The sequence below is a fragment of the Lycorma delicatula genome, chromosome 2 (assembly GCF_047948215.1).
Source record: "Lycorma delicatula isolate Av1 chromosome 2, ASM4794821v1, whole genome shotgun sequence".
Classification (NCBI taxonomy): domain Eukaryota; kingdom Metazoa; phylum Arthropoda; class Insecta; order Hemiptera; family Fulgoridae; genus Lycorma; species Lycorma delicatula.
This window is the reverse complement of record NC_134456.1, coordinates 37402808-37415304: the sequence shown is the minus strand read 5'-3', so window position 1 is coordinate 37415304 and position 12497 is coordinate 37402808. Positions and strand designations below refer to the sequence as shown.

The 12497-nt window shown below is 27.9% G+C and overlaps 1 protein-coding gene across 2 annotated transcripts in view; it reads left to right on the top strand.

The window, feature by feature from the left end:
- Positions 1 to 12497, top strand: part of Phlpp (PH domain leucine-rich repeat protein phosphatase) — a 163759-nt gene that overhangs the window by 23193 nt on the left and 128069 nt on the right. For both annotated transcript variants that reach the window (XM_075358709.1, XM_075358708.1), the window contains exons 2-4: positions 7200 to 7353; positions 9571 to 9693; positions 11209 to 11381. In XM_075358709.1, coding sequence (XP_075214824.1) covers positions 7200 to 7353; positions 9571 to 9693; positions 11209 to 11381 — 450 coding nt within the window. The remainder of the gene's footprint in view (positions 1 to 7199; positions 7354 to 9570; positions 9694 to 11208; positions 11382 to 12497) is intronic.

Below are 12497 nucleotides of genomic sequence, written 5' to 3'. Positions count from 1 at the left end.
TCACCGGATCTTAACGTTTTGACACCTAAGGAACCCAAAAAACCGGACGTAAATTTCCGGATGTTAATGTTCGTATGTACGTGTGTTCGGTGTTTGCCTCTAAACCACATTTTATCTCCAGAACTACTGAATTGATTTTGACCAAACTTAGTCAGATTACTTCTATATATGGGGCATTGATGCCATTAAAGTTTCAAGTTAAAAGGTCAAGGAGGTGAGGTTGTAGAACAAGCTCCACCATCAGTATCTCGAGAGTTCGCGTAACTAAGGTCATATTTTTCTTAGGCACATTTGTTAATAATTAAAAAATAATATTTGCAAAAAATATTTTATGAAAAATCGCACCCCCACCCCAAAAAATGCTGTTGTAGTCGTCTGCTATGTTGTGACGTCGCAAGTGAGCGGTAGAATTAAATAAGTGGATAATATTTAAATAAGGTGTAAAAAAAGTAACTCGCTCTAGCTGGGTCTCGAACTGGATCGACTCGGTACCTCGTGCGTTAAGCCTTGCAGCTACCCCTGTCTGCCGACCGTACAAGAGAAATTTGTTCTTGTAAGTCATGCAATTAGATTATTTTAGTTAGTGTTGACCGTCGCCGCTAGTACCTAGTAGCCGCTAGTACTCTAACCCGCGCTAATTAAATACAGTAAATACGGTATGCGCGCGCGGTTTAGTTAGAATCATTGAATTAAATAAACGAAAAAATTTTATATTTAAATAAAATGATAAATATTTGAAATTAAGTTGTGTGTGTAAACCATTCATCAGAAACAATACATAAGAATTTCCCGGAACACGGTTTTAACCGCGTGACGGGAAAGTCCTACAACTGCATTGTCAGCTTTTTTAAATATATAATCGCATTAATTGCTATTAAATTTATAAATGAATACATTATTTTTAATAAAAAAATAAATTATAGTTTTGGTATTAATGGATTCCGGACTTTATCGATGCTCTTTTCGAAGGTATTGAACAAAAAACGTTCTGAGGAAGTAGGAGAAAATATATATTTATAAAAATTTGTCCGTTCTTTTTGTCTCTTAATATGTTTCCATTGCTAAATTAAATTTGGTTGGTTGAGAGAAAATTCAAAAGATTGGATGAATAAAAACAGTTGTAAAATATAAAGTAATACATACAGTAATGCAGAAAAAAATGTTTTTTATGAAAGACTTACTAAGCAGATGGATAATAAATGATCGGTAAATAGGTACGCACATCCTTAACACTAGTGTAGATAATTATGTTACTATTTCATGGTGGAGTTTTTTCTACACACTCTTTTACTCTCTCTTTTTCTTTCATTATGTTTTTCTAGATTTCACATTTTTGTTAAATCTTTGATCTCTGCTTTTTAACAATTAATTTTATTAACACGAATTAACAGCTCCAGTCAGTTTGCATAGCAGAATATTTTTTAATTTATGTAAGAAAATAAATATTAAATGTTCCAGGAATTAAAAATTAAAATCTCTGAAGCTAAATGTTAAGATCAGTGTATATACTGACAAAATTTGATATTAGGTCGACCTGTTTTTGATCATTTTCTTTCTAGTTCAAATCTAAAAGTTATAAATTAGAAAATCAATATGTTTTTTTTTCACAGGAAATGCAACTGAGTAAGTAGTAATTTTTTTTTTTTTTTTTTTTTTTTTTTTTGCTTGATGATCTTGCCACATACATAAGCTTGAAGCTTGTGGGTGGGTAATGGAAAATGGAATTTTATAGTGTATGAAAAATGCCATGCCTGACCAGGATCTCTAGATGAAAGACTGAGACGTTACCATTCTGCCACAAAGATCAGCCAAGCAGTAGCGTCTTGGCCGTTCATAGTTTTTTACTTTTGTTACTATTCCTCAGATGTGCCTCACATGTATTATAATGAGGAAGATCAGATGGATAAGTGAAATAAATGCTGACCCCTTATTAGCAATGTTGCCAAAGATCAACTGATCTAGAAACCAGCTTGCTAACCATTTTACCATCTGGCAATGTTTATTGATAATCGAAGGTTTTTAATTAGCAATTTCTCGTATAAACAATTTTTTTTTAAATTTGACAATTCAATTTGATATGAATTACATAATTTTGCCATTTAAGCATTAAATTCTTCAATTAGAATTTTTTAATTTTTGTAACTATACAACTTCGTTAAGTTTAACATAGATTAAGCTTTAAAAAAACTTAACCGTTTTTAGAAGTGAATGGTGTGGAATGATGTGCTAAATCTTATATTCAGATTTTCACTTGTTTTCACTTGGACAGTTGAAGAAGTGAACTAAAAATAATATAAAAGCTTACTCATAAATGATAATTCCAATCAAGAATCATAAAATTATTGATATTTATCGATTCCATAATCAATGTGTTAAGATTAATAAACTCTTAGATTTTTTATAACAATTTTTTTACAGAAAATTCTAGAAATATTATAAAACATAGTAAGAGTCCATAAAATTCTTAGAATATTAAATTTCTGAGCTTTATCTGTTGTTTATGGCAAATAACACTGCAAGTTCTATTTTAGACATAATTTTATCAGATTTATACACTTTGCATTTAAAAAAAATTATCTAGAATGAGTGTTAAGTCAAATTTTCATGAAAATTTGGTCCTAGATTGATTTCAACTAAGGAGTCTGTCTATTTGTAGCATCTATCATGTATTACTACTATACCTATGGTTTTCTTTTATCAAAATTGCTAAAAAGATAAAGCAATTGTTGTTTTACTAATACCCTCTAACATTTTTAAATATGAGGAAGTCAATAGACTTATTTTGAAATGTGACAGAGCGAGTGATTTTATCTTCTTGCAGGGATTTATGCCTCTTTTAATTCTCTTAGGCATTAAACTGTTCAAAAATCTTTCTTAGTATTTTCAGGAGAACTTAAGTTATGAAATTTCAACCTTTCAAGAACAATGGTTCTGTAAATATTGTAGCAGTTAAGTAAGAGATACTTGGCTTTGATTAATATATATATATATATATATAGCTGGATAGATTGCATCTTACAGCACTACTTTTTACTAAGTAAGTGTTTTAATATACATTCTACATGTGTGTTGTTTCAGCTTAAGTATACTCTGTATGTCTATATTGAAATGTGAACCGACCAAGAAAGAAGTATTTTTAGCATATCTGTTAAATACCTCTGGATGGCACATTTATTATAGTTTTCATAGTATCATGAACATAAAACAGATATAAGAAAAAATGTTTTAATTGCCACAAAATAAACTATTCTTAATTGTTAAAATTATTTTTTAATGTTTTTCAATAGCATAGTAGTAACCAGTGATCTTAATGTAGCTTGTATATTTAGAAATATGATTTCATAGGAATAAAAGAAATAATAATAATAATTATTATTAATAAAACAGGTCAAGCTAATTCAGTTACTGAATATAATCAAAGATGAGATGGTTCAGTTGCTATGTGTGGCCTCGTTACTGTGTAGATGAAACCTGTAGTTGTTGGCTTTCAACCAGATGAGTGAATGCAATTTGATCAACAACTGGAATAGTTTTAGTGGATATATTATAGTCATTCACAAATAATAGTAATTTAAAGCATCAATGGTAATCAGTAATAAAATATATCTATATTCAGTTTACTTCCATTAGTAGTTTTAAGTTAATCAGTTTCATAAGAAGTGGGAGAAAAACGGCTTCTTCAAATAACATACGGGTAAATATTAAATTAAAGTGTTTTAGCAGAAAGTTTTTTTTACATAGTATATAACAATACACAATTTTTTTTTTTTTTTACCAGTATCTGATTTTATGTTAGTTTGAAGTAACTATATAGCAGCAGTATCTTTCATCAAGATAAAAAACTTACATAGACACAAATCACACCTATTCATAAAAAAATGTATTATTACTAAAAAAAATCTTTCTTAGTTTCTTGTTAAAGTAGAAAAACAGTTATAAATACAAAATAAATTACTTCTAATATAGTAATGTTTAGTTTCACATTAAATAATTTTTTGAATTATCAAACTGTTAACAATGAATGTGTTGATAACTGATAAGGTATGATCACAATAAATGTTAAAGAGTGTTACATTAAAGAAATATTTAGTAATAAAATATTACTTTTAAAAGGTATTGTATATTATTTAACTTTTTAATAATAATAACAAAAAAAATTAAAAATATTTCAACATTATACATATTTACATAATTTAAAATGCATTAACACTCAATAAATGATATTAAAAAAAAATTATTAATAGCACATCTCTAGAAATGGCAGTGGTGTGTTGCCTGCTATACTAAAGATCCTGGGTTTGATGTGGCTAGAGTATGCAAAAATACACAATGATTCACTCCAGCGTAGACATCAGTGACTTAGTGTTTATGTGGCATAAAATAAAAATTATAAGAAATTATTAATAGTGCATATAATTTATATATAAACATTAATATTATTATGTCATAGAGAAAATTGAATTCCTTTTTATTAAGTATGAATTTCTTTTTTAAGAACTGATCGCCAGAAAGTTTTATTTTAAAAAAAAAATCAGGAAAATGAAATTGACTGCTAAATTAAAAGTTAAATATGTAATTTTGTAAATTGTTGAAAATTAATATTTGGAAGAAAATATAACAGTCAATGACAAAAATTTCACTGTATAGCATGGACAGGATGCAGTCTTTTTTGTACCATAGTGATTTGTTATGTAGACTTAAGAACTTATGTTATCCTTGATCTTTGAATTAACTCTGGAGAATTTATTTAGAACCAAACAAATCCTAATTTAAGCATAAGAAAAGGTTACAGTTCAATGATATTACTTTTTAAAATTAATTTTTATTAAAAAAATTTTGTATTTCTGGATCTACGGGAGTAATTTTTAAAAAAAACTATTTTTATTTTGTTTGATATTATTGTTATTTATTTTCTTAAAATTACAGGATTTTGGCAGATATAAAATACTAAATATTTTACTGAGTAGTAACAGTTAGAGATTAATATTTACTAACTTTTTAAAGTTTTAGCTTTTAATTCTTAGATTATATTTTGCTTTTGTCTTTTAACCCATGACAGAAATGGAGACGGTATATTCATTTGGGGTAAGAGGCTGTGTGCATGTGTGTTACCATTTTCCTCAAAAACTACTGGACCAATTTCGATGTGGTTTTTGCGTTACATAGGTATCACTTCAGAACAGGTTCTTAGACATGTTTTATGGTTATAGGTCATAAAATTATAGGTTATTATGCAGTAGATGTGTTTCTCTAAAATGGCTGGGCCCATTTTGATGTGGTTTCTTACACTACCTAACAGGTATCACCTCAGAGCAAGTTCTTAGATTAGTTTGATGGTTATAAGCTGCCAGGGGGGCGCTGCATTAGGTATATTTCTTCAAAACGGCTTCATGGGTTTTTAAAAATTTTAATTTTATCACTTGTAATAAGGAAGATTATCTTAAAGAAACAAATTATGTATATACATTTTTTTATCCATGACAGTTGGTGACAACATTAATTTAGAAAAATAAACTTTTACGACATTAAATTTACAATTAACAAGTAATAACTTACTTCAAAATATTTTCAATCATCTTTACCACCATCTTCAATTACAACTACTGAATTTGGTTTGGTTCATCACTGACAGTTTTATAAAAAAAATATATGTATAATTTTGTGTATGAATACTTTAAAATCTTAACAATTATTATTTATTTTTAAAATTAATAAAACTGATAAATTCATCTGGTTGTTAAATTATTTTTACTACTGTTTTTTAACATATGGATAAACATACAATTTAATAGAAATTTACAGTACTTAACTGCAGGGTTTTTACACCATGTTAAAAGTCATTCAAGTTGCTGCTAAAAAGTATAGATTATATAATTGCTATTCTACTAGTAGAAAGTGTATAAGCTCTTAAAATCATATCTAAGTGAATAAAATAACGTCACAAAAAATATGAAGAATAGCTACATTATTACTTCTTAACCAACTTCAAAAAAAGAAGGTTTTCAATTTAACGACAACTTTTTTATGTATTCTCAAATTCTCATACCCTTCCACCAAATGAACAATTTTGATGATTTTATTTTTGTAGAGAGGTTCCTCAATTGGTCTTGCTATAAGTTTAAGCCATATAGAGAACATTTTTGGAAGGAAAATTATATAATCTAAATATACAAATAAAAGATTTAAAAAAATTATTTTTTCATAATCAATCCTTCGTACTCCATTGATATAACATAGTGTTATATCTTCTTCAGATAAATATCATTTACATTAAACAAATATGATATACAAATATCATTCTGACATTTTTGTTCTGTTCTTATTAAATATTTATAATCTTAAGTATTATCTTGTGAAACTTCAAAGAATTAGAAAACTTGAATAAAAAATACACATTCCACAGAATCTTAGCTTTAACTCAGTAGCAATCTCTTTTAAGTTTCTTTCCATAATTTTTTTCTTCTTTCAAACTTTTAAAATATAGGTTTCTTCTTTCATTACTTTTAAACAGTTTTTTCATGCAATATTTTTTTTGTTTGTTTTTTTGGCTGATGATATCACCACATAAACTTGAGCTTGTCTGTGGGATATGGAAATGAAATTTTGTAGCGTATGAAAAATGACATACCTGACCGGGATTTGAACCCTAAGCCTTCAGTTGAAAGGCCTGTACACTATTAAACTGAAAAATAAAACTAAAAAATGTAACATAAACAAATGAAATATACAATAGAATGATTTATAATATATATTTTTTATAAATACATTTTTTCAGTTAATTCTTAAAAATATGATTTTTTTATGTCAATATCAAATTAGAACTATAAGTTAGTCACAATTTACCATACAATAAATTTGGTATTAATCTCACAAAGACAAAATTCAAATGAGAAAAAAAATTATTATAATCAATTATTTTTTGTTAAGTTTATGTTGTCTTATATAAATAGGAAAGGAAATGTAATTAAATAACACGGGTATAATTATTTCATATATGTTATGTTTTATTCCTGTGTTTGTCTTCAGTGACACTGCTCACTCATCGAAGAGAAGGCTCATAATCATTTCTGAGTGTCCTTTTGGAATAATAGTTATCATGATTTATGATAATTATTCTACTACTTTATTCTAAGAGAAGAATTAAGTACAATTTTTAATAGGAAAATACTCTTACATTAATAAAAATCTTTTTCTTTCAGTTTGGTGGTGGTGAAGGACGGCGTTTAAGTTTAACAGAGACACCATTGTCAATACAGGATGATTTTCTGCAAAAGATTGGTTATGAAGATGTATCAAGACGTGCCAGATTGGGTATTGATCCAGATTTACGTCATATCATTCGATTTTATATAGGTAATTTAATTTAAGAAACAGTTTCTATTGAAGAATATAAATAAAATATAATGTCATTCACTAAAGCAGATAACTTATTATTTTACTTCTTCTATTAAGGATATAAGTAGTACCCATTTTTACTTTTCAGGCAGTTACGACAAATAAGGAAAACTATTGCTACTGGTAAAACAAATAATAACTCCCCAGAATGCAAAATTTTGTATTTCTTGACAATTTGAAGTCCTACACCAGAAGGATATAATATTTTGTATGTATAAATCTGTGTTGGTTTATCTCAGGAACTGTTTTACCAACAGTCATAATTATTACAAAAATTAAAAAATCTCTAATGTACAAAACTCAGTTGGGGTGTGTATACATAATTTTTTTAATCTGTTATTAAAAATTATGCTTTTTAACAGTTTAAATTTTAAAGCTATTTTACATAAATTCTTCTTTTTCTTAGGACATGAATCCAGCATATAAAATTTATGAATCTTTTACATGAAATCAAATTTGAAAGTGTAATTGTGTTAATTATAGATTTTGGCTGAAAAGTAATTCTGGATAACGTTTCTTAAAATGTAAATACAAGTGAGAAATAATAATAATTATGGTGGTAATTTACCTCAGAAAACAGTAGCCTATGCTGAATTGCAATTTATACAAAAATAAGCTTATAGGATTGGATCTATTCAAAGTTTATAAAAACAAAGAGATTGTAGAAAATAAAATTGACTTATCTGTCAATATAAAAACATATTTTTGATGCTTTATGAAAATGAGGATGATCTAAAGCACCTTTTATTGAATTTCTTTGGGACAGTCTAGGAATATCATCTAATAATAATGTTACTCGACAATAATTATATAATAATTAACTCTAAAATTCATCATTTATCAAAATTACTGTTGTTATTACTGTTATTTTATATAACAAAAAATATATATATATATATATATATACATATACATATATAACAATATAAATTTGTATTGTATGTATATATATATATATATATATATATATATATATATGTATATATACAAGGGATGACTAAAATGTAATGCACACTGAAACATAACATGGGAACAAAATGTCGCACAAAGTAGCAGGTGCTGCTATCTTGTAGTTTCATTTCCTATTATTAACATTCCAAAACTTGTCGACCCATGTCCTCTCATTTTCTGTCAGTTGCCAATGTTATGGAGCCGAATACACCTGCTATATCAATCTGTAAAACAATTTGCAATGATACGATTTTCAACAGAAAAAGTAAAAGCTGATGTGACATTCATCAACATCTAAAGATCTTTTATCATAATGAAACTGTTGATCGATATTATGTGACTAGATGGGATTATACGAATAAAATTTCATCCATCAAAACATGGTAAAAGGAATATTGAGGATGAACCTAGCAATGGTCAATCAATTTCTTTGAGCCAGAAAACTTATTTTATCAGTAGTGAAATAGGAACTTCATTATTGGACAACAATATACACCTGATAGTCTGTTTGAATGATAAATTTGTTAAAAATCGTTTTGTGAGAGTTTTCAATCATAAGAGCACTAAGCTGTTCTACCCTTCACTTCATCCTGAGTGTCCCAACTGTTAATATTTTGCTCATTGGAAGAGATCTCTTTGATTGGATTAAGATTCATACCAACTTTATCTTTCTTGATATAATTTCTATCAAGCCTAAATATCAAAGAGGTGTGTAACTAAGTTGTGGTGAGCAATTTCATATTGGAGGTTTAAATAGTTTAGATATTTTAAAACTAAATTTATGCTTTCTATTCTGGGATTTCCCAGAATGACAATAATTATTATTTGTATTTTTTTTATTCTAAAAACATTCTTAACTGTTTATTATTTTTGTTTTAATTCTTTTATTAATTTATTTACTTTTTTAACATATGTAAAATGTATATTTTTTCCTTGGTGTTTACAGATGATGATTGTTTAACGCTTGAAATGGCTATCTAAATTTAGATTTTAAGTAAAATTTTTTCTAAACAAATTTTGGAGGATTACCTGTTTTCCAATTCCTTTCAAAAATTGTTTTGCACAGATTATTTGTATTTAACTATAAATACTGTCAAACTCTTTTGATTTTGGCTACAGTATACTACATAGTTTAAGATTTTTTTTTATTTTAAAATAAGTAACAGTAATGTATGAGAAACATGAATGAACATTTTGTATATAAGAAAACTACTGTTTTCACAGGGCCCTCATCTGGAGAAGTCATAGATAGAAGTGGTTCCGTGTTTGTATTAAAAGGATTAGTACTTCCACAATGGAAAAAGAGAACGGTCACATTACTAGCCAACAAAATGTTTATTTTTCCAGGTAAAATTTATATATATATTATGTGTATGATTATCCATGACAGTTAGTGATAAAGATAAAAGAACGCTAAGATATGGAATTATTCACTTTCAGTGACAAAGTGAATCAAAAGAATAAAAGCATTAGCTAAAAGAAAATTTTATAAAGATTACACTGTTGTAATAAAAATATGTTTATATATGTCCTTGTAGTATTACATAATGAAAATATCTTCACCAAACCCCTTGAAATGAGTCCCCAGCTGAATGTCCTCTACTTTTCTACCCAATTAATACCAGCAATCTGAGGCTGCTTATACATAATCACACAGAATTTTTTCAGTTCAAAAAAAAATTCATTAGTATCTTGAAAAAATATGCATTGCCAGCAAACAAAGATGTAACAAATATGTTTCATGAATTAAAAATTACTGATAAATTCAAGAAAACAGTTTTAAGTGAAGAGGAAGGTGCTGAGTATTTTACAATTAATTATATATATTTTGAAGAAATTAGCAAATATTGGATTGCTGTAAGATAAAGTATCCTTTTTTAAAGTGATTTTAGCCAGAATAAAATCTTGATAATCTTTAATATGAATGAAGTGAATGTTAATTTTAAAGACATTGATAAACAAACAACTTATTATATGTGTCATTAAGCACAGATGGATTAATTTTTGCCATCATTATCTCCCCCCCCCTCTCTCTCTCTCTCTCTCTCTCTCTCTCTCTCTCTCTCTCTCACTCTCTCTCTCTCTCTCTCTCTCTCACTCTCTCTCTCTCTCTCTCTCTCTCTCTCTCTCTCTCAAATCTAGCTACCATGGTGAGATACACTAGCCCTAAAATCATAGGTAGTTTTTTACTCCTAAGAAATATGGTTATTCTATGAGATAAATAAGAGATTAAGAAATAAGAGAATAAGAGATAATCAGTCTTATAAAAGTATTTACAACGAGATTGTTACACCTCTATCTTATAATGGATCAACATTATAAACCACCTAGAGCATAGTGAAAGTAAACAAATCATTGAGGAAAAAGATGAAATATCTGAAGTGATCTCTTTTGTGTAATAGGATTTTGACTTATGAAATGATTTGTAGGAATGTGAGGAAACTTACTTCTTCAAAACACATACTATAGTCATATAATGAATTATATGACATATAATTATAGTCATATAATGAGTGAAATATTGATTTCCTGAAATATTACTTAGTTAAAATTTACACAGCTTCTCAGTCAATAGATGTGTATTAGAGAATCAGCTATTTTATGATGATGAATTTTAGTTTAATAACAAAACTTTCAGTTTTTATTAGCTTTACAGCTATAAAATTACCAGTCTTGTCTTATTGCCCTTTCTATTCTATCATCTAGGGTTTTCAAAAAATTGAGCAGTTGAAGAAAAAGCTATTCAGCCAAATTATTCACAATACACTCATAGTAAAAACTTAGGAAACATACTTTATTCCTGCAAAACTTCTCAGTAATTTAAGATTTCAAAACATTAACCAACAGTATTCAATTTTTTAGGTGCAGGAAGTGCAGCAAGCATGGAAGAAATAGATTTAAAAGGAGCTTCTGTGGAAGCAACAAGAAGCACAAGATGTGGAAGACGAGTTCTCAGGATTATTGGATCAAAACAGTTGTTTCTCGGCTTTGAGTATAATTGGGAGCGATCACTTTGGTGGAATTGGATATCACAGGTACATAAATTTTATAATTGCAATTTAATTAAACTATAAGGATCATTAACAAACCACTGTTTTTTAATAAAAGATCCAAACATCATTATTACATATAGAATAAAATATTTTTTTCTTTCATTATCACATATGCGTAATGTGTAAAAAATATGAATAGTTCTTTAAAATAAAAAACAACAAAAGAATATTTACCCAACTAGTAATTAGAAAGGATTGATATCACTTTTTGAAAAAAAAATTGAGAGATTTTATCACTTTATTTAAAAAAAAAAAAAAAATGTAAATAAAATAACTTGCAGCCATCCAAACGAAGAAAGTAATTTTGAAACAAAGATTTTTTCCTTTGTTATTAGCTTATTTTCTAGTTGACAGATTTCAACCCCAAATAAAATAATGATCTAAAATTTTACCAAAAGTTTTAGGGCATATATTTCTTACAACTCGCATAGAAACATTATTAAGATCATATCAGCATTCAACCCCTAATAAGTAAATGTATAAACTGCCTGAAAATTGTCTGACCACTGGTGTCAAAACTAATGTCTTGTGTTATAAAATTGACTGCCGTCAAAATTTGTATTTTCTTGGATGGACGAAATATACAAATTCTGGGTTTATTATTTACATTTATTATATTAGAGGGGATCTGATTAAATTAAAAGAGCCGGACGGAACCTCTTTCTGAGGTCCTTATATATTGTACACTCTTCTACTAGATGCTTAATTGTGTTTTATTACAGACACCGTTCATTGGTCTCCCTTCGCCGGTTAACAAATATGAATTTGTTAATCGCGTGTGACCGATTCTGTCTGGTCACAGCTACTTGTTCACGGCGAGTCAACTTAATGTCGCTTTTCCATTTATATGGAGAAGTTTTCACTGAGTTTAATTTTGTATTTAAACTCCTCCAATCAGTACTCCATTTGTTTCTTACTATGTTAGTTAGACGGTTTTTAGCATCTGCCACTCTTACAGGAAATGCATCCAAATCATCGCAGACTGTTGCCTTTCTGGCAGCTTCGTCTGCGATTTCATTACCTGTAACACCAGCATGCCCTGGAGTCCATACAAATAAGCATCGCTGTCCTCGTTGGTTAAGAACGTACAAAATGGAC